This window comes from Bos indicus x Bos taurus, chromosome X, assembly GCF_003369695.1.
Source record: "Bos indicus x Bos taurus breed Angus x Brahman F1 hybrid chromosome X, Bos_hybrid_MaternalHap_v2.0, whole genome shotgun sequence".
Taxonomy (NCBI): domain Eukaryota; kingdom Metazoa; phylum Chordata; class Mammalia; order Artiodactyla; family Bovidae; genus Bos; species Bos indicus x Bos taurus.
Window position 1 is genome coordinate 52,247,929 of NC_040105.1, and position 23,033 is coordinate 52,270,961.

The window sequence follows — 23,033 nt, forward strand, 5'->3', positions numbered from 1 at the left end:
GGCCCAAAACGTAGGGAAGTGTCTGTCATTCCAGGACCGACCAATCCTCTCAGTCCTTCTCCAGAAGAGAACCCTGAGGAACAGAAAAATCTGTGGACCTTGAATTCCTGGAGCTTCCTTTTGGCCTTGCCAGCCCTATGCCGTCTGATTTTGCCAACTGTGCCCAAACCCTGATCGCCACTCACTTGCCTATTCTGCCCCACTATGGCAGAACCGCCCTTTTCTTAGAGGACTGGGGACGTACAGGGATGCTGACACATAGCTTTGGTTTGTCTGAATGCAACAGGCAGTTTCACACGGATTTCCTGCTCTCGTGCTTTGACTTTCTGGCAGTATATACATTCTACAGGGGCCTCCCAGGTGGCGCTAGTGGTAAAGAACCTGCCAGCCAATGCAGGAGAGGTAAAGAGACCTGGGTTTGATCCCACCCCTGGGTCGGGAAGATCCCCTAGAGGAGGGTATGGCAACCCACTCCAGTATTCTTGTCTGGAGAATCCCCATGGACAGAGGAGCCTGGTGGGCTACAGTCCATAGGGTCACAGAGAGTCAGACATGACTGAAGCTACTGAGTGAGAGATACATTCTACAAGGCAGCTACATTGATACAGGAGCTGGCTTTCTCTTTCCCAAAGAATTGATTTCCATATTACCTTATTTCTGTCATCATATCGAATTGTAGTTATAATTTATCTATCTATATATACCATTAGATGGTTGATTCATGCATTCAACAAACATAGATTGCTTATTGTTTACCTACCACGTCCCAGGCTTTTTGCCAGATTTGTGGTACAGTGGGTGGGGGGGGTGGTGGCGCAAAACAGACAGAATATCTGCCCTTGTAGAGCTAACAGTCTAGAGAGGGAGGTGGGAGGGAAGCAAACAAAGAATCACACAAATCAATATGTAATTACACACTTGCTAAGTTCAAGGAAGGAGAAGGACTCACCGAAAGCATGTACCAGAGGGTTCTGCCTCATCTGGGAGTGAGAGAAGGAGCTGCTGATGAACTGACATTTGAACTGAGATCTGAAGAATGAATAGGCAGTAAGTAGGCAAAGGCAACAGAAAACAGCTTTCTATGGCAAAGAAACAGCAGGTGTGCAGGGCCTGAGAGGGGAAGAGCCCAGCTCCCAGGAGGAGCTGTTTGCTTCTTGAAGGCACAGCCTGCATCTTGTTCATTTTTGCTATAGCTCCAAGCCTGGCATACAGAGATGCCAAATAAAATGTCCGGGGAATTGAACTGAATGAAATTTGGTCTTGGAAATTATCATAGGTTGGAGGTCAAAAGACCTAACTTCTGATTCCAGCCCTCCTGGGCAATTCGATTTTCCAACTGCTTACCGTGCACACGTCATGTGCAAGGACCTGGGGTCAGACTGGGCTTGGGGAAAGGTAAACAGAACAAGTCTCTGGCCTTCAGCAGCATAGGGTCTGGTGAAGTGGCTGACAGATACACAGGCTCCTTCCACTCTCTGAGCCTCGTTCTCTTTGGTTCTAAAATGAAAGGTTGGGTTACAAAATCCCTCAGGCCCCTTCTAGCTTTAAGAGTCTTGACCCGCTCTTCCTTGAATACCGGCCAGTTAGGTGGCAGTGGGAACAGTGGAGTGGTTGCTTCCATTTCTCCTGCCTTCTAGGCTTCACAAAGAATAGGACTGGGGAAGTGCAGACTTGAGCTCTAGTTTTGGACCGTTTTCCCTTTTACAAGGGTCTCAGGAGCAGTTAGGGTTCACTGCTTTTGGGGAAAATGTTTCAGAATTCCATGAACCTTTGTTTCTTTCTTTCCTGTCTCCTCTCCCCACCTGCCCCTCCCCAGTCTTCTTGTCTACATCTAGAACTGTGTTTGCATATATTAGGGCTTACAAAGAACCTTTAACAACATCGTATCCAAGACTTCCATCCAATGTTTACATTTCCTATGCAATAGACCCTTCAAGTGAAGCCGTCTGGCCACTATTTGAAGACTTCCATTGATGGTTAACTCACTCTTTCCGCTAGGCTTCGCCTATGAGACGGCACTTCCCTCTGGGAATCTGTCTCCCTGTAATTTTCACCCATTGCTTCTGGCTGTGTCCTTTGGGGCTAAGCAGAATAATTCCACTACATTGCCCCCTGACAGCCTATTGGGTATTCAAAGCCAGGAATCACATCTTCATAATCCTGCTCTCCTTCTTTGGTTCAAATCTCCTTAGAATCTGTAAACACAGATTAGTTTATGTAAGATTTATATTCCGCCTACTTTAAAGAGGATATTAGGCGACTCATCAGTTACAACATGAAAGAAAGACAATTAGGGATAAAAATGGGGAAGAAAACAGACCAAAGACCATGTAAAGGAAGCCTGAATAGATGTTGCCAGGTACCTAAAATGAACTGGATTATAATTGGACTCTGAATTTGGCTCGAAGTTTTATGGAAGCTAGGACAAAATTGGAAACACATTGGGTTATGTGGTTTTATGTTCTGACAGAATCATGCTTACAAATCATCTTCAGAGAGAAAATTTTTCCTAAAACAAAACCCAGACTAGTCTATTAGGATTGCTTTCTGTGAGACTGTTCAAGACTGACAGGTACTTCACATACATCTTGGACCCTTCCCCCACTAGTGGGAAAGGGGCCGGAAGGATAATTAATTAATTAGCAAAATGCTGTCTCAGTTTTAAGCACTGCTATCTCTTTAGGGATCTCCACAGGGACGAGTCTTCCTTTTCTGTTCCTTTTTCTTTCTTCTCTGTGCCTCACAGATCATCACTTTCCCACTGTCCTGCTCTTTACAGTCTTCAGTCTCAAGACTCTTTAGAATAGCAGACCTCAGGAAATAGCCCAAGCAATAAGTTATAACCTAGTGATCACACAGCAATTATATGCAAATCATTTCTCTCTGGTCCTCAGTGTTCTCATCTGAAAAATGAGTTAATCTCTAAGCTTCAGCTTGAACATTCTGGACTATAAAACTGAGGGAAAAGACTGATGATTTAAAAAAAAATTTTTTTTTTTTCCATCTCGTGTCTGGCAGCTAACAGTGTAGAAGATCTGCTCGTGGTAGAGCTATGAGAACCCAATAGGAAAAACCAATTTGAACAGATGCCACCTTCGAATCTGAGGAAAATATTTCATGGCTCTCATCATGATGATGAGTTCTTGTTGACTGGGTACTGGCAATGGTGAGATGTGGTTTTCAGGGTTCTTTCCTGCTTTAGCTCTGCATTCCTTGGCAAAGCTGGCGCTGGGGTAAGGAGAACTAGAGCAATCACACCAGGGATCGAGGCTTCTGGGAAATGACTCCGGAGGCAGCAGGCAGGAAAAGAAGGTAGTGCCACAGTCTCTGCTGAACGACAACAATGAGCCAATTAAAAAAAACATTTTTGGGCTTTCCTGGTGGTCCAGTGGTTAAGAATCTGCCTTGCAATGCAGGAAACACGGGTTAAATCCCTGGTCCCAGAAGATCCCGTATGCCACAGAGCAACTAAGCCCGTGTGCCACAGCTACTGAGTCTGCGCTCTGGAGCCCTTGAACTACAAGTTCTGAGGCCCATGCACACTAAAGCCTGTGCTCCACAACGAGAGAAGCCGCCACAATGAGAAGCCTGCACACTGCAACTAGAGAAAGCCTGTACACAGTAAGAAAGAGCCAAAAACAAATAAATTAGTTTTAAAAAAACCCTTTGTAGTGTGTAATATTTGGTACACATAACATCCATGTGGAACCCCTTCCCTCCTAGCCTGTTACTCTCCTGCTCAAAAAACTTTCCATGACTTTTCATTGCCTATAACAGATTCCAAATGCTCTTGTTTGGCTTTGGAATCTTCTCCAAGTGGAATCAAGCCATGTCTTCTTATCTCCTCCTGTCTCTTACAACACATGTGCACGCACACACACTTGTGCTTCTATTTCTCTCTTCAATCAAATTCTGCATGGTTCCCTAAACACAGTTTTCCTGACTCTGTTCCTTTCCTTCCATGGCACGGGACTCCAACAGGGGTTTCTCAGCTCTACCACTTCCACCTGTTGAAATCCTCAGCCCAGCTCAAATACATAAAGACCTCCCAACATCCTAGTCCTGGTGACTCCACTCTTGTGCTTTGCACATTCCATTTTGTTACTCCTTTTTGGAACATAGCATTGATCGTAGTTCTCTGACTAGACTGGGAGCACCCTTAGGGTGCAGGCTATGTTTAATTCACCCAGAGCTCTACATCATCCTTCCTTGCTTTGCCTTTCTCCAGAGCACCATCTGGGGTCATTTCCTAGGGCTGCCGTAACAGTACCACAAACCGGGTGGCTTGAAACAGCCGACGTTTATTCTCTCTCAGTTCTGGGGGCTAGAAGTCTGAAATGGGACTTCTTCATAGAGAGCAGGGCCATGCTTTCTATGAAGGCTGGAGGAAAGTATTCTTCCATGCCTCTTCTAGCTTCTGGTGGTTGCCAACAATCCTTTGTGTTCCCTACCATGGAGACTCCAAGCTCTGCCTTCATCTTCACATGGTATTCTCTGTGTGTGTATCAATGTCCAAATTTCCCTCTTCTTTTAAGGACACCGGTCATTAGATGGAGTGAAAGTGAAAGTCGCTCAGTCGTGTCCAACTCTTTGCAACCCCATGGGCTGTATTCCATGGAATTCTCCAGGCCAGAATACTAGAGTGGGTGGCCTTTCCCTTCTCCAGGGGATCTTCTAACCCATTAGATGAAGACCCATGCCAATAGAATATGACTTTACCTTAAGTACATCTGCAAAGATCCGAATTTCCAAAAAGATCACATTCACAGGGTGGACATCAAGTTTGGGGGGATACTATTCAACTCAGTACACCATCTGACATGTTCTATGTATTTTAGTTCTTTATTGTCTATCTCCCCCAGTACAATGTCAGCTCATGAGGTTAGGAACTGTTGTCTGTTTGGTTCATTGCTATATCCTCAGTGTCTAGAATACTGCTTGACACACAGTAGATGATAAATATTTTGTGACTGAAACTTTGTACCCATCTGCGTGCTGCCTCACAATCTGAATGAGAGAAGCAGGGACAGGAAAGGGAACACAGGTTTGCCTGGAACATAATAAATACTCTGTAAATATTTGCTGGAAATAGAAGTATTTGATAGCTATATTAATTTAACTCTTACGGAGCACCTATTTTGTACAAGGTATTAAGGAAAGATACAGAGATGTGAAAAAGAAACATCTGAGCTTCCTGGCTGTGTTTCTGTGTGACCCTGGGCGAGTCATTCAACCTCTGGGTTTCGCTTTCCCCATCCATGACATGGAGGTAATAACATCATCCACCTCACAGGACTGTCATGCAAGTTGAGTTCGTGCATGTAGAGTACTTAGCACAGGGCCTGCCACGTGGTAAGCACCATAGATGTGTTTTTGTTATTTTTTTTAACTGTAGCTGCTGTTATATGCTAGACTTTGTGCAAAGTGTTTTTAAAAAGCAGTTTTATCAAGATACAGTTCATATACCATAAGATTCCCCCTTTTAAAATGTACAGGTCAGTGGTTTTGAATTAACAGGGTTGTGCAACCATCACCACCATCTAATTTTAGAAAATTTTCATTCTCCCTCCCCAAAACCCCATAGCAGTCACTCCTCTTCCCCCAACCCATGCCCTAGCCCCTAACAACCCTTACTCTACTTTCTGTCTCTATGGATTTGCCTATTCTGGAATTTTATCTAAATGGAATCATGCAATATGAGGACTTTTGTGTCTCTTTTAGCATAATTTAGCATAATGTTTTCAAGGTTCATCCATGTTTTAGCATGTATTAGTACTTCATCCCTTCTTTAAAAATTGAGGTATAGTTGATTTACAATATTATATGTTTCAGGTGTACAATACAGTGATTCACAATTTTTAAAGGTTATACTCAATTTATAGTTATTGTAAAAATTGGCTATATTCCCTGTGTTGTACAATATATCCTTATAGCTTAATTATTTTTAAAAAACTTTTAATTTTGTATTGGAGTATAGCCAATCAACAATGTTATGATAGTTTCGGGTTCAGCCATGGGGGAGAATTGTTCTCCCCAAATTCCCCTCCCATTCAGACTGCCACATAACATTCAGAAGAGTTCCCTGTGCTATACAGTAGGTCCTTGTTGGTTATCCATTTTAACTATGGGCTTACTTATTTTATAGACAGTAGTTCTCCCTACCCCTCTATTGCCTCTCTCCCCTTCCCTCTCCCCACCGGTAACCACTAATTTGTTTTCTATAATTGTAAGTCTGTTTCTGTTTGGTCATACTCATTAGTTTATTTTATTTTTTACATTCCACATATAAATGATATCATACAGTATTTGTCTTTCACTGTCTGACATTTCATTTAGCATAATACCATCCAAGTCCATCCATATTGTTTCAAATGGCAAAATTTCATTCTTTTTACGGATGCACAGTATTCCATCTTGTACATATACCACATCTTCTTTATCCATTCCTCTTTTAATATTGGCATGCATATATCTTTTTGAAGTAATGTTTTCATTTTCTTTGGATATATACCTAGGAGTATAATTGGTGGCTCATATGGCAGTTCTATTTTTATTTTTTTGTGAGGAAACTCCATACTGCTTTCCACAATGGCTGAACCAATTTACATTCCTACCAACAGTGTACTAGGGTTCCCTTTTCTTCACATCCTCATCAACATTTGTTATTTGTGGTCTTTTGATGATAGACATTCTGGCAGATGTGAGGTGATATCTCACTGTGGTTTTGATTTGCATTTCTCTGATGATTTGTAATGTTGAGCATCTTTTCATGGACCTGTTGACCAACTGTACATCTTCTTTGGGAAAAAGTCTATTCAGGCCTTCTGCCCATTTTAAAAATCAGGTTGTTCTTTTTATATATAGAGAGAGAGTTGGATGAGCTGTTTATATATTTTGGAACTCCAATCATTTTTATGGCTGAATAATATTCCTCCATGTGGATATACCACATTTTGTTTACCCATTCATCAACAGATGAACATTTAATTGTTTTCATTTTGGGGATATTATGAATAATGCTGCTATGAACATTCATGTATAAGTTTTCAGGTAAACATATTTTCATTTCCCTTGGGTATATTCCTAGGAGTGGATTCCTGGGTCATATGGTAATCCTATATTTAACAATTTGAGAAACTTTCAAATGGTTTTCCAAAGCAACCACACCATTTTACATTTCCAGCAGTAACGACTGAGAGTTCCAATCGTTCTACATATGCTCAACCAAAACTACTCCCTGTCTGTCCTTTTTATTTTAGTTATCATAGTGGATGTGAAGTGGTATCTGTATATGTGTGTTTTAAGAAACTGATGTTTATTTTTCAACAGCTTTATTTCTGTTTTCTGTTCAAGAGTCTGTGAAGAATAGCTTAATACTACCCAATGGTCATTCTTACCCATTCACTGGCTTGAGCATTGGGATTAGTCTTCAGTGGTGGGTTGAATGCTCCGATCTTTGGCAGAGAACTGCTCAATAGGCGCAGAGAGCACCAACATGCTTTCAGACCAGCCTGTGATCTCAGGTTGAGTAGCAGTAAACTCAGGAACTAGAGCAGTCCATTCGGTCTGAAATTCCTTCTTGGTCACAGCCTTTCCATCAGTGACCTATTTATTCTTTTCGATCTCTACAGGGTCTCTGTAGAAACAGAGATCAGGCATGATGTCCTGTGAGTGCTCATGGAAGATGGTGTCACGCATGCACCGTACTTCCCAGGACAGTATTCACATTAGACCCATGGAGTGGGCTCCCTTGTTGTTGCCTGGGGTAGCAGTGTCCACCTGGTGCAGAGGAGAATCTGTGCCGAGCAGAGGAGAATCTGTGCCACGCAGAGCAATGGCGGGCAGATTAACATAAGATGCCTCTGTGAGAGGCTGATGGCCAGCTATGGGATCAATGACCACTGGAAGTTATGGCTCATGGAAGGCTGCCTGGATCTCATTAACAAAAGATTCCAGGAGTGAAGGAGCCAGCCACAGGAGTGGCTCCAGTGGCAGCAGCAAACTTCAGTCCAGTTTGGTGACCAGTATTCCTGGAGGATGTGACACTGACATCAGCTATGTTTTCAATGGCATGAGTCACCAGCAGAAACTTCTCTCAGGTTCTCTTCAGATTTATGATGTAGATGTTATCACTGCATTCTGTAGATGTACAGTTCCATTTGGAAGTCAAGGTTGGTGCCACCTAAGTGGGTTCCTGCTGCAAGGAATTTAAGGATATCCTCCTTCATCTGTAGGGTATCAAGGGCTCTGGACATTGTGAAAGTTTCCTTTTACATTAGGAAGGAAAGCTCACAGTGGTTTTTATCTGCATTCCCCTGATGGCTAATAATGTTGAGTATCTTTTCATGTGCTTAATGGTCATTTGTATATCTTTGGAGAAGTATCTATTCAAGTCCTTTGCCCATTAAAAAAAAATGGGTTGTCTTTTTGCTGTTGAACTGTAAGAGTTCTTTACATATTCATATGTATCATTTGCAAATATTTTCTTTCATTCTCTGCGTTGTCTTTTCTGTGCCAAATGATTTTGCATGCTTTTCCCAAGACCACCCCCTGTGAGGTAGGTGTTACTGAGAGGGAAAAAGAAGTTCAGAGAGATGAAATTTAAATCCAGTTCTGTATGACTGTAAAACTCAAGCTTTCTCTTCTATCCCAGCCTGCTCACAAAGATGAATAAAGACATGTTTCTGGCTTTAAGGAGCTTGGTCTGACAGAGGACATGCAACAAGAACAAAAACAAATGGGCTGTAAAGCAGAGTTCTACAAGTGCCACACACAAAAAAAAGTGTGGAGGAAGTGAGCGCTTCTGGCTGGGGAGATCAGGGCTGGCTTCAATGAGGTGGTGTTTGTCTTGCAGGATGGGTACAGTTTCATTGGATGGAGGTGATGGAGTAAATGGAGATGAGCATTTCCAAAGGAGAGCAGAAAATGAGGGCTGAATGAATGAATGGAGCTTTGAGCCTAAGACTGGTTGTGATGGGGAGTCCCAGGGCTTGTTGAGGTGGGAGATCCTGGGGACTGCCCATGATATGGGCTAGAGAGAGGTCTCCAGAGGTAGGAAGTCCAGGGGTTGGATGGGATAGGAACACTGACACTTAGGATTGGCAGACCCAGGGAATAGGGAGTCTGAGGGATTCCTGGACCTGGGGGCTGCCTGGGATGGAGGTTCCTGGAAGGTCTTAGATGAGGATTTGGGGCCTGTGGACCCGAGGACATTGGAACGGACTGGGATGGAGGGCTTCTTTAGCCTGCATTAAGCGAGGACCCTGGGACCGGTGAAATGGAGAGATCTCCAGCAGCTTGTGATGGGGCTGGCCCGTGGGGCCCTTGGGGCTGGTCCAGCTTCGGGCGCCTGCGGCGGCTGCAGGTGGGACGCGCGGGGGCGGGCCGGGTGCGCGGGGTGGGGGCAGGGGCGGGGGGCGGGCCGGCGGCCGGGGCGGTCCCGCGCGGCCGCGCTGCGCAGTGACTCCGCAGCGGGCGGAGCGCCGCGGGCCGCGTCCTCCGGAGCCGTGGCGGCAGCGGCGGCGGCGGCGGTAGCCTCAGCTCCTGCTCCCCGTGCCGCCGGCCCCAGCGCTGTCTCCCGGGCCCCCCCGGGCCCCCGGGCCCTCGAGCCCGGTGCGCGCCCTCGCGTCCCGCCGGCCCCCTCCCCCGGCTGGGCCCGGGGGAGGGTGGCGCCGTGAGCGAGCTGGGATCGGGCTTTCCTGCCCCTTCCCCTGCCCCTGGGCCGCCAGGATGGAGGCGGGGTCGGGTCCCCCCGGCGGCCCGGGATCCGAGAGCCCCAACCGGGCGGTGGAGTACCTGCTGGAGCTGAACAACATCATCGAGAGCCAGCAGCAGCTGCTGGAGACCCAGCGGCGGCGCATCGAAGAGCTGGAGGGCCAGCTGGACCAGCTCACCCAGGAGAACCGCGATCTGAGGGAGGAGAGCCAGCTGCACCGCGGGGAGCTGCACCGGGACCCCCACGGCGCGCGGGATAGCCCGAGCCGCGAGAGCCAGTACCAGAACCTGCGCGAGACCCAGTTCCACCACCGCGAGCTGCGGGAGAGCCAGTTCCACCAGGCGGCCCGGGACGTGGGCTACCCGAACCGGGACAGCGCCTACCAGAACCGGGAGGCTGTGTATCGGGACAAGGAGCGGGACGCCTCCTACCCACTCCAGGACACTGCTGCTTACTCTGCCCGCGAGCGCGACGTGGCCCAGTGCCACCTGCACCACGAGAACCCAGCCCTGGGTCGCGAGCGTGGCGGGAGGGAGGCTGGGCCGGCGCACCCGGGCCGCGAGAAGGAATCCGGCTATTCGGCGGCGGTGGGCGTGGGGCCCCGGCCACCCCGGGAGCGGGGCCAGCTGAGCCGCGGCGCATCCAGGAGCTCCAGCCCCGGGGCCGGCGGCGGCCACAGCACCAGTACCAGCACCAGCCCCGCCACAACCCTCCAGAGAAAGTAAGGAACGCGTGTTTGTTTTCCCCGGTTCTTCCCTGCTAGTTCCCTCTTCAACTTGAACGGCTAGTAAAGTAAGAAGCCAGTGCCTGATTCCGTGTCCTCTCCTGTCCCAACCTGTCGGGAAAAGCCGGGCGCCCCCTCAGGCAGCCGATACCCCTTCTCTAGCTTCCCCAGAGTGGGTTGGCCCGATGAGTGCAGGCATCTCTTCTTTCTCAAAACCGTGGCCAGTGAGAGCTTGGAGCAGTCGTCACCCCATCCACTTCTTCACCCCCTCCCTGTATCCTTGCCAGAGGATGGCTTTTCATTTCTTTATTTATTCTATTTGGATGTGCGGGTTGGGATATTTATTGTCTGTCACGATGTCAGCTCAGAGCCGCAGGGGAACGAAAGCCCTCCCCCCCCCCCCCCCACCCCCGGCCGCGACCCCCCCCACCATTCGGGTCTCCTCTGCAGGTCCTGAGCGCAGGCCTGATCTTTTCTCCTCTGGCAGCCTCAGCTCCATCCTTTCCTGAGAGGCAAGTGGGGACCAGAATGGCAGCTGGAGGCTGAGACGTCCCTCTGAGGGGGAACTGCAGCACATCCTGGCTGGGGGAGCAAAGATGGAGGCCCGGCCCTTGGCTAGTTCCTCAAAGACCACCCCCTCTCCACCCTCAAGAAAAACACCGCCCAATTAAAGAGCATACCAGCAAGGGAAGTCTACAGATCTTCCCTGTTGTTGGATCAGTGCCAGTGTCTGTGCTGGGGTCCGTGTGTCTGCTTATTCCGGACACCTTGGCAACATCTCTTGGGTTGGTGGGGCATGGGCTGGGTCCACTTCTCCATGTAGATACCATGATGAGCTGGTTGGGATAAATGTCAAGCTGAGGGAGCCAAGGGTGTGCAGGCTCACAGGGCTACCTTAAAGGCTCCCTGATTTCTCTACTGCTGGACTGGAAAGAATACTGAACCGGGAGTTAGGAAACCCAGGTTCCCCTTCCAGCTCTGCTGCAGACTGGCTTTGTGACCTTGACTGAGTCCCTTCCTCTCTTAGGGCATCAATTCCCCCATATCTTTATAAAAGGCAGGATCTGCCTTGAATTCTCTTGAATGGCCCCCCCCAGCTTAGATTTGATGGTTCTGTGACTAATCCAGCCACCACTACAGACCAAGTCTGAAGTCCTCTAGCAAATGGACAGCTTTCCTCCTCCTCTCACGGCTCAGCTGGTCCTACCATGTGCCACAACCAGCGGAGTGTCTCTTGGAGGCTGGGCTGGGGGTGGGGAAGCCTTCTGCCTCAGGAAATCTGCCGGGAGACAGCTCTCTGCAACTCCCCCGTGGTGAGGCAGCAGGCTGGGGTGCTGGGTTGAGATGGCTGGGCCCCAGGAGCAGCAGCTGCAGCTCAAGGACTCGGCTGGGCTTCACTGCAGTGCACCCTCAGCTGAGGTTTGGTGTGGGCTGCCCCAGAGGGAGATGGGCTCTTCTGCCTGGGGGAGGGATGGGGGGGCTGCTTGGAGCTCATTCCAGGAGGACTGACTGTGTACAGCTTGGGGCCCCACACTGGAGGGAGGGGCCAGGTCAACCAAGCAAGACCCTTTCAGGAGAGGACCATGGTAGGGTGAAGGCAAAGGGAGACTAGATGGGCACTGTGGTCCTTGAGCCTGGCTGCAGAAGACTTCCAGAGTGGTCAAGCCTGTGACAGAGGAAGCAGCCTCGTTATGTGTGCTCCAGGTAGCAGAACCGGGAGCGATGGGAAAATTGGGGATAAATCAGAAAGAACTTTCCAGCCTGGTCTGATGAGGCAGTGGACTGCCTCAAGGGGATAGGGAAGGGCTAAAGAAAACATAATTTCTGAACTGGTGGAAAGCCCTATGAAATGACCAAGGCTTTCCCCAATTCTAGGATTCAGTTCCCCTCCTATTCTCCACCCTGCAGATGTGGGTTTGGAAGCCTGTTTGCTCTTGAGCTCTGGGCTTCTGCCATCTGGGCAGGCTTGCCTCTCGGTCCTTCCCTCTGTGCAGCCTCCAGGCTGTTCGTTGGATTTCACATTTTGTGAAACACATTTGTGTTTGTTGCTTCACATTTCCTAATGGGTTAATAAGGGGATTTTAGATAGTACTTCAAATTTCTCCTAACCATATATATTTGCACATCCATTATTACCTCTTTTGGTCCTCGCAACACACCCTGTGCAGTGAGCACTAGCAACTCCATTTTAGAGATGGGGAAACTGAGGCTCCAAAAAATGAAGGGACCTTGCTCAAGGTTACACTGCCAGTTCTTAACAGAGCTAGGGCTATAACCCGAGTCCACCTGTCTCCAAGGCCTGTTATTTTTCCACTGGAGCTTTCTGGAGCCTCAGGACCTGACCAAGTCACAAACTGGAAGAGGCCAAGAGAGCCTGAGGTCTCTGGAGGATTCGAGCAGGGGGAGATGGCTCTGGAATGAGTGATGAGAGGGGGAGTTGATGGGGGAGGGCAGAAGGCCTTGTCTCCCTCCTTTCCACTCTCCCTCCCTCTCTCTCGGCCAGGTGTCAGGAGGGCCTGTTGATGCAGTAGCCATTGTTGTCGCCACAGCTGCTGCAAGCTACTCCCCTGCCAGGCCTCCTCTGGGTTTGTAAGGAGTGGGTGAGAGGCTGCTGCTGAAAGCCAGGGCAGGCAGGGTGGGAGTTGAGCAGCAGAGGCTGCAGCACTGGGGGAGGCTAGGTAGAGCTGGTACAAGCGGGGCGCTCCTGGTCCCCCGGCTCCCTCTGGTGGAGAACGAGGGGAGAGAGGGGTCTGGGCCCAGCATGGAAGGGCCCCTCGCCCAGGGGCATATTCAGTCCTCCCAGCTACCCTGTGCGTCTGTCACCACAACCCACGTTTTCCAGCCAAAGAAACCGAGGGCTCAGAGAAGTGAAGCAACACTCCAGAGGTCACAGAGCCATGAGACAGACTCCCAAGCCTGGGAACTTGCCCTCTACTGCAGTTGATAGCAGCTGTTATGTCCACCCCCACCATGTCATCCCCCCAGGATCCCCACACCCTCCCGCACTGTCTCTCCTGGACAGGTTCCCAGATGCCAGTCTGCCTTCTGCTGTGCTCTGGGTGTGGCCTTCCTAGTGCAGCATAGCGCATGATAAGGCCCGACCTCCTTCTGGCCTCTGGGCCTTTGTATGTGAAGTCTTTGCTTGCTTTTGTTTGTATGTTTGTTTAGCAGCTGCTAATATCCACTACGCTCAGGTCTGTCCCCCTGGAATTGCCACCCTTTCCCCCCCGTCTCACCCGTCATGATTAGAGAAGATCTCTGTTTTTGTTGTCGATCATGGCCTGGGCCCCCTTGCCATCCTGGCGCCTGGAATGATTTACAGCTGTGCCGGGGGCCACTGCTGAGTCCTCCACGCTGAGGAGAGCTGCATTTCCCACTCTTTTTGCCTGGGCCCAGCTCTGGCTTTGCCGTAGGCAGTGGTGGGCTGAAGCCTGTTTGGTGGTAACTCTCCATCCTCTGCCCCCCCACCCTGCCCACCCAGCAAGCTGGCTTGCACTAGGGAACAGCAGTCAGCAGGGCCAGCCTGCTGTTCCTGTCAGCCAGGGCAGTGCTGGTCTAGGCACTGCTGTGGCGTCTCCTGTGTGCAGTGGACTGACAGTGTGCTCCCCGCAGGGGCTGTGGATGCTACGGGGGAGGGAGGGAGCCCGGGGGGCCCTAGGGAAGTCTGTCTCCTTTGGGGTCTTGGGCACTTTTTCCAGGGGGGGTCCTCTCCTTCTTCTCAGGAGGGAATACCATTTCTCTCCCCGCCACTGTGTTGGGAGCATTATAGTTGTGTGGGAGGCAATGATAATGTCGAATTGAATGAGAATTAGAGGAATCTTGCTTCTCTGTCTAGATCTGCGGCGAGAATGGGGCTGTTGTCATCCACAAACATTTCTTGGCTGTGTGCAGAGAGCAGGAGGGGCCTCCAGGCTGAGCAAACACCACACTCTCTGTTCTTGAGATCCCCCCACCCCCTCCCCTGGCCAAAGACACAGGGGCCCATACCTGACCCATCATAGTGCTGGTGCTTAGGACAAAATGAGTAGCACAGGCAATGAGGCGTGGAGGCCAGGACCTGGGGCAGGGGGAGCTTTGAAGAGAGTGGGCATCACCTGGTGTTGGGTGTTTGGGTAAGGGGAAGAAGACCAAATCCTGGCTTGCTCTCTGCTATTCTTTCATCTGTCCCACCTCTGCCTCCCATGGCCTCTGAATTTTCTGGGAGCACAGAAGAGGCCCGGGGCATGGAGAAGGGGCCACACATGTGCTGAGTGAGCCTCAATTTTGTGTGCCAGGCACCACCCTGTGTGGTTTTATGTAACAGTAGCCAACATTGTTTTAACCTGTGTTTACTGAGTGCCAAGCACTGTTTGTTCCAAGTGCTTTCCATTTATTAATTCATTCAATCACCACATGAATCCCTTGATGTGTTATTGATAGATACTGTTATTAAGTCCACTTCACAGATGAGGAAATTGAGGCCCAGAAAGGTTGGATAACTTCCCCAAGGTCACTCAGTGCATAAACGGCAGAACTAAGGAGCTAGGAGTCCAGGTGGCTGGACTCCAGAGTCCATCCACAGCATTCTCACCCACCATTCGGTGCTGCTTCTTATCTCATTCACAGAGTCTGTGCCAGGTGGGTGTTCGTGTTATCCTCATTTTTCAGACAGGGAAATGGGAGATCAGAGAGGTATGGTGACCTGCCCAAGGTTACACAACTGCATGGGGCCCAGAACTATCTGGCTACTGAGCCTTTGGACTATCATTGCCTCCTGCAGGTGGGCGTGAAGATGGTTTAACATGCTCTGAGTGTAGCTCTGGGCTTCCACCCGCAGAGCTCCTGGGACCACTGCTTGAGTCAACCTCCCTCTCCTGGGAGCCTCCTAATCGACGCCCTCCTGCTCTTGTTCCCTTGGTCCCCTGATGCGGTACCGCCAGACCACGCTTTCTGTGGGGCTCCAGCAGTTTCCTGCTGTCTTGACCTTTAGGAGAAGGTTTCAGAAGCTCTGCCTCCCATGCATGGGCCCTTTAGGATCTTACCTTTCTCCTCTCATCTTTTTCTGGTCCCCTCACACAGACTGAGTTACAGCCAGCCTGGCCTGTGTGCCCCATTGTCAGCCCACTCAACCCCCTGAGAGCCTCTGAGTCCTTATTATTATTATTTTGGCCACACCCACAGCATGCAGGAGCTTAGTTCTCCAACCAGGGATAGAACCCGAGACTCCCCTGCATTGCAAGTGCAGAGTCTTAACCACTGGCCCACCAGGGAAGCCCAAGCCTCTGGGTCTTTGCTCACGCTGTTCCCTTCTCCCGGGCCGTTCCATCCAGTGCCCGGGCTGCACTCCACTGCTGTCACCTCTCCCATGTTTGTTCCCTGATCTATCCCTGACCCTTGAAATGAGCACTTTGTCCCTCTTTATACACTTATTTGTTTATATCTTGTATCATCTCTACTAGCTTGAGGGCTCCTTCAGATTGAGATAGCTGTGTATCACATGCATGTCATGTCAGTCCCTCTGCTAGGTGCTGTGGGTGTAACTGAAGGAGCTAGAAGCTTGGAAATGCATGGCGGACCACATGGTAGCTGCTCAGTAAATGCTGAGCAGACAAATGAATGTCAGGTTAAGTCCTGGGACACTAACAGCCAGGGGTGGCTAAGGTGTTCTTCCTTTCAGGACTCCTGTAGAGAGAGATGACTCAACTCCAGAGTTCTCTTGGCTTCTGTATGGCTTTTTCCTCACACTCCCTGGAGCTGTTTGGCCTCTGCCTTCTGTGTTCTTCCCACTTACCAATCTCCCAGTTCATAGGATGTCAGGGTAGCGGAGTCAGATGAGACTTTAGAGACGTTTAAGCCAATCTCTTCACCATTACCTGTCCTTCCCATACCATGGCCATGTCATACCATGGTCTTCTCCCTCAATGCGAGACCGTCTGTCCTGAAAGGAGCAAAGAGGCCTGCATAGGACTGTGTACCATCTGCCTTATCCAGTGGGAAGTTACTTATTTAGCCATCAAATCTTTATTGGGCTCTGACCCTGGGCACAGTGTCTTGGAGTCAGAATAAGACAGTCATTCTAGCTCATTCTCTGCTATGTTCCCTGGCAGAAGAATGAACACTGGTCACAGGGAAGAATGGTGAGTAAATAACTTATTCTTCTTTTGCAGTAAGCCATTTACGGCAAGATCATTTGCTAGTACCCTCACTTCCTTGTAGTACTGGGTCTCTCTCCAGGCATCCATGTTGAAAAGCACTCATGCAAGGATGCCTGTTTTATTGTTTGTTTTTGTTTTTAGGGTTTTTTTTTTTTTTTGGCCACACAGTGTGGCATGTAAGATGTTAGTTCCCCAACCAGGGGTTGAACCCGTGCCCCCTGCATTGGGAAAACAGAGTCTTAGACACTGGACCATCAGGGAAGTCCCAGGATACCTGTTCTTAAGCACTTAGGAGCTGAAGTTCCCTGGGCCTTTCAATTTAGAAAATGTGGTATTGTGGGAATGAGGACTTCACGTGACTTTCTAGTCACTTAACTTTCAGAGCCTTCTTTTTCTAAAGTAGTAAATGGGGATAAAACTTTATTTTCTGATGGGTGAGATTCCCATTGCCCCTGGCCTCCTACCCGACAAAAATGTATCAGAAAGTTTCCTGACTGTCTACCACACTCAGCAAGGTCCTGATCAGGATGGAAAACTGAGGAATAAGGATGGAAAATAATATGTGAGCCTGCCCTGCCCTCTAGAGGTGAAGTGTTGCAAACAAAACAACCCAGCCAAGATTGTCTCATCACATCCTTTTCAAAACAAAGATGACCACCCAAGGCTACACGACAGATCAGGATGATTCCTCTAACATTTTAGAGGGAAATTTATCACAATTATCACCTGATATGTACCATTTCACTAATGTCAAATGTATTTGTAGCTGTGATATATATATGTGTATGTGTGTGTGTATGTGTGTATATATATGTGTGTGTATGTGTATGTGTGTATATATATATATATTTTTTAAGGGATAATAAGACTGCATATCTGGATGAGGCTTGTGATTTCCTGATGGATTCTAGATGCAGTTTAGTGCATTCACCTGAAGAAAACCTATAATTTCCTCTTCGAACCACTTTAAAATTATTGTCATTATTCTGTGCTAAAAAAAAAAGAGAGAGAGTACATAATTTCTTCCTTCCCTCAAATTTCTTTATAAAACTGGGAGACATCTCTCACAACTGTATACCTGCTATGCTAGGTAATTCATAAATGACCCGTTTTGTGATTGTTGTGAGAATTCAGTGAGATGACAGATACAGAAGTGTTCAGCAAAGAGTGTGTGTTTACTCAGCCATAGGCGTTTTTATTAATAATAACTTTGCGAAATTCTGTGCCATGGAAAGGCATGGGGAGAGGCCATGAGGGAGCTCAGCACATTTCTGAGAGAGAGAGAGGGCCGTCCAGTGACTGTTGTACACCAGGGATATGCCACAGCTTGTGCTGTTGCAGGCAAGGGAATTCCATCATGGATAGTATACTCTTCTTGGCTTCAGGGAGCTCACAGTCAGGTGGAAAAGAGAAATGTAATGTGGGTCCTGTGTGCTATGCCAGAGGGGAACACAGGAGGCCATGGGTGCCCAAAGGAGGGACATCTACCCAGACTGATGGGGAGGGTTTCCTGATGGGTTTTCTGAGGCTTGGAGGATGAGCAGGGGTTACCTGGGTGAAGCAGGATGGCATCTCGGTCAGTGGGAATTGGGAGCAAAAGGGTGATTAAGGCAGAGGGCCAGCAAGGTGTATGGAGGTGGGGAAGGGAGCACATTTACCAGGTTAGTACAACCTAGAGCACAAACCGGGAAGATCCAGAGAAGAGTCTGATGACTTGGCTGGCCCAGATCAGGAGGACACTTGAGTAGCAGCATAAGGAGCTTTATTCTGTTAGGAACTGGGAACCAACATGGAGTTCTAAGCTGAGGGAAGAGGTGTGTATTGCAGAGTATGGGGTGGCTGTTGAGAGCCATGTTTTGGAGAGATCTCTGCTAGATCTCTGCACTTTGAGAGGTAGACTAGAGGGCATCCAGTGATGAGGCCGCTGTGACAGGCTAGATGAGAGGTGACAAGGCCTGAACTTGGGTGGTAGGAGTACAGATAATCTACTGGGGGAGAAAGACAGTGACAGCATATTGATAAATGCTGTGACATAGCAGAGTTTAAGCCATTCATGACCAGCAGGGTTTTAATAATATCAGAATCACTCAGCTCAGGCTGTTCATTTTACAGATGAGAAGACTGAGGCTGACAGAGAGAGAAAGGATTTAATAGGAGGCCACTCCATGTGTATGAGCAGAAGAGCTCTGATTAGAAATGCCACTCTAGTGTTAATGCCAGTGTTTAAAGCATCATTCCTTAAATGTGCTATTTTCTGCCTTGAAATCCCGTGAAGGTGGTAGGGATCATTATCTTTGTCCCGCAGATGAGAAAGCCAGGCCTCCAGGAGGCCAGGTGATTTGTTCGGGGAGGAAGAGATAAAGATGATGCATCACCTGAATAAAGGATCTCTTGCTTCAGTGGGAGACAGACCCTGTGCTCTGGTTCAGCCCCTCAGAAGTCAAATTGGTTAGATTTATAGCTGGGGTCTGTGGTTTCCTTTTCTGGAAGCACCAGGCCCAACCTTCTTTCTGACTTGGAAGTCCTCATTTAATGTGACTGAGGCAGCTCAGAGGCAGTTTCTGGCTTGGCAGCAAGGCCTGTAATCCCCCCTTTTCTGTTTTCATGGATAGGGTTGGCCTGTGTCACCACTGTGTCCCCATTGCCTTGGGCAGGGTATCTCTAGCCTGGGGGCCTTGGTTTTGAGGCCCCACAGTATGAAATGTAAAGAATGAGCTTTGGTTTGACAGAAAACAACAAAATTCTGTAAAACAATTATCCTTCAATTAAAAAATAAATAAAGTGGGGGGGAGGGGGAGAATGAGCTTTGGAGACAGGCAGACCTAAGTTTGAATCTCGGCTCTGCCCCAACCAACTGGGTTGGGGTCATTTCACCTTCTCTGACCTTTAGTTTCTTCATCTGGAAAATGAGATGACAATGCCCATCTCTCAGGATTGACCAAGATCATTTGAATGGTGTTCCCTGATACTTGTATGTGCTCAATAAATAGTCATTTCCAGGGGAAGAAAACCAATGACATAATTCTCGATTATGCCAAAATATACGCTCTTATATACTTCATTTCATAAACATGATATTATCTAAGATTCTTCAGTTTTTGTAGGAGATAAGTCATCCAAATACCTGGAGAGCAAATCATTAAAATAGGACAACTTGAAGTTTAACAAAACAAAACCAAACAAATCAAAAACAGTCATTTCCTTTTCCTTCTTGAAATCTCCCATGGACAATGACTTGAAGAATTCAGTGCTTGGCAAAGGTTTGCTTCCCCTGAAAATGGCTGTATTTTCTCCTTCCTAATATGAAGCTGTCATGGCTCATTTTATACTGCTTTCTGCCTCAGCTACCAGTTAATTTGAAGTACAGCTCTAGCATCTTTGTTGATCTCTTTTTCTGAGTTCTTATTTTCTAGTTCAATTTTTCTTCTTTCCTTATCTGTGTTATTAGAGTAAGCCACCTGAAATCCTTTGTGACTCAGGCAGGTATAAATAACTAATGGGTGTAAACAGTTGAATGAATGGAAGACTGGCGAGGCTGGACTAGTGATGGTGGGATTTGAAGGAGACTAGAGGGTGGTGCAGGCTGGGGCAAGTGAGAAGGCATCTGTAAAGGATGATTGTGATACTGTGAGGAGTCGAGGGGTTAGTTAGGAATCAGTCTTTCACTCTCCTGTCTTGCTTCTGCTCTAGAAAGAAGCACAGATTTTGGAGAATAAGACCTCACATCACCTTGAATCATCAACCTCCCCACTTTGTATGGATTGTGTGGGAGACTGGGGTCCAAAGAAAGAAGAGGGACTTGTTTTTTAAAATTAAATCAAAGCAGTACATATACACAGTTGTAAAATTATATTTATTTATTCACGGCTGTGCCGGGTCTTCATTGCTTTGTAGGCTTTTCTCTAGTTGAGGCAAGTGGGGGACTAGTTGCGGTGCGCGGGTTTCTTACTGCAGTGGCTTCTCTCGTTGTGGAGCGCAGGCTCTAGGGCTTCAGTAGTTGCCGCACATGGGCTCAGTAGTTCTGGCCCACGGGTTTAGTTGCCCTACAGCATGTGGAATCTGCCCAGATCAGGGATCGAACCCGTGTCTCCTGTATTGGTAGAGGGATTCTTTACCACTGAGCCATCAGAGAAGCCCCATATACATAATTTTTAAAGGGCAGATAGTACAGAAGGACATATATAGTAAAAAACCAATGTCTCTCTGTCCCCCACTTCCCAACCTCCTGAGTAGAAGTGTTAGTCACTCAGTCATGTCCAACTCTTTGTGACCCCGTGGACTATAGGCCTCCAGGCTCCTCTGTCCATGGAATTCTCCAGGCAAGAATACTGGAGTGCGTTGCCATTCCTTTCTCCAGAGGATCTTCCTGACCCAGGGACTGAACCCAGGTCTCTTGCATTGCAGGTAGATTCTTTACTGTCGAGTCACCAAGGACCCAACCCCCAGAGGTGACCACTTCTACCATTCAGGTTTTCTGGTGGTAACTTCCTATCTCTAAATAAACATGCTTTGATGCTAATTTCTTCATTTATCAACTTTAAACATCATACATCATCTACTGACTTCTTCCTTGGATGACATCACTGACTCGATGGACATGAGTTTGAGGAAGCTCTGGGAGTTGGTGATGGACAGGGAAGTCTGGTGTGCTGCAGTCCATGGGGTCGCAAAGAGTTGGATGTGACTGAACTACTATGACAAGTGAGAATTTAGCTTATTTACAACACATGACTTTTTCTCCCCCTCCCAAACTTTAATAGTTATATTACTATTTTGTCCTCTATTAGTTACCTTTGTAACTTTATTAGGTACAATTTAGACTAATTTCTTGTTCCATCATTTTGCCACAGTATCTCTTGACCACTCAGTTTATAAGATAGAGCTATTAGTGCCCCATTCTTCCCTCCATCTCTCCACTATCTTTCCACCTCCCACTTTCTGTATTCTGTACTTTCACATCCAGCAAGATTGATTACATTTGCATTCTGTTCTTTAACAGTAATTATGTCTTCAGTGCTTTTCTGGACAAATGAACTTTAAAAGTTGACCACCAATACACTGTTTATGTGATTATGACTATGTCATATTATTCATTGCAGGGTCAAATAGTGTGCTATAATTACACCTCATTTCTCATGGGTCCACTGCTCCAACTTCTGTACTCCTAGGAAAAGTTTCCTAGCATCAAGATCAAATGAATTTTCCTTTCTTATGCTCTATGAATTGCTCGAAGTCATGCCACTTTTTACTTTGTTTCATATCTGGACTGGGATTTTCCACCTTATAAATCTATTTATTTATATGCTTACTTAAACTTACTGTTGTGTGGGGTTCCTTGAAACCACACGATAATCATAGCACATCTTCTGTGGACATTTTACTTGCAGATTTTTTAGGAGGATTTTTTTTTTAAACTTCTTACTGAAATATAAAATGCATACAGAAAAGTGCTCATATGACAAATGAATAGCTTGGTCCGTTTTTTACAAGCCAAGCCAATGTAACCAACACTCAGCTCAAGGTCTGTTTTTCATTCACGCTACCCAGTATGCAGTGAGCCCTTTCAACTTGCTGCACCTTGTCTTTTCTTACATAATTTATTTGGTAGTTTTCTCCCCTTTGTTTTCTCCATTTCTCTTTCTGGAGTGTCTGTTAGTTGGATGTTGAACTTCCTGGATTGATCTTCTAGGCTGCTTACCTTTTCTCTCATAGTTTCTCTTTTATAGTTTGCAAATGAGTTGATACAAAGCTGAGTGAGATGTCTGTATATCCAACTGGCTTGTTCACTCCCCGACCTTATTTTAGGTGAGCCACCAGGAGCTGACAGTTGTAATGGGTGACCCCCAAATGCCAGAATGAAAAGCACTTTATTCTGGGAGCAACAGCATGCCACTAGGTGCCCTAAGTAATACCACAGAGTCTAATTCCTTTAACCAGGAGTTCTCTGATATTTTGCCTAGGGATGAATGCCAGGCAGCTTGTGTTTTGGATCTGGGAGTTGGGGGGAGGGCATGGGGGAGGATTTCATGTACTTACCTTCAGTTTATGCCCCCGTTTTCAGCCCCCAGTCACGCCTACTCTCCTTCATACCTACCATCTTCAAGCTTGGATTCTCTCTGGGCCTCTGCTGGCCTGATTGGCTCCCTCTCCAGCTGCAAGCCCCTGAGTGGTGTTGCTGGCTCTCCTTCAACTGTAAACACTCTTTGTTTTGTGCTCCCAGCAATTTATTGAAATCCCTCACCTATTGATATCACCTTCTTCCATCCTCTTCACTGTTACAATTTCATACCTTATTTTATTCCTTCTCATTCTTTTTAGCAGGGTCCTGACAGAAGAAAGAGATAAATATTTATGCTTTTGAGGTCCAAACTAAGGCTAATGCGACTTTTAAAAATGGTTGTTTTGCTTTCTCAATCCAGATTGAGATGGAAAATAATTAGTCAACCCCCAAAATACCCAA

The 23,033-nt window shown here is 47.5% G+C and overlaps 1 protein-coding gene and 1 pseudogene across 4 annotated transcripts in view; one reads left to right on the forward strand and one right to left on the reverse strand.

Annotated features, from left to right (window-relative positions):
• Positions 1-7,407: 7,407 nt before the first annotated feature.
• On the reverse strand, positions 7,408-8,370 carry LOC113887623 (annotated as a pseudogene).
• Positions 8,371-9,517: 1,147 nt separating this feature from the next.
• IQSEC2 (IQ motif and Sec7 domain 2) overlaps positions 9,518-23,033 on the forward strand; it is a 78,107-nt gene continuing 64,591 nt past the window's right edge. Inside the window, exon 1 of one of the 4 annotated variants that reach the window (XM_027533417.1) lies at positions 9,518-10,436. In XM_027533417.1, the coding sequence (XP_027389218.1) occupies positions 9,730-10,436 (707 nt within the window). In that variant the 5' untranslated portion in view covers positions 9,518-9,729. Of the gene's footprint in view, positions 10,437-11,777; positions 11,859-23,033 lie in introns of those variants that run through there. The other 3 variants (XM_027533418.1, XM_027533425.1, XM_027533422.1) reach the window with 3 other exon arrangements.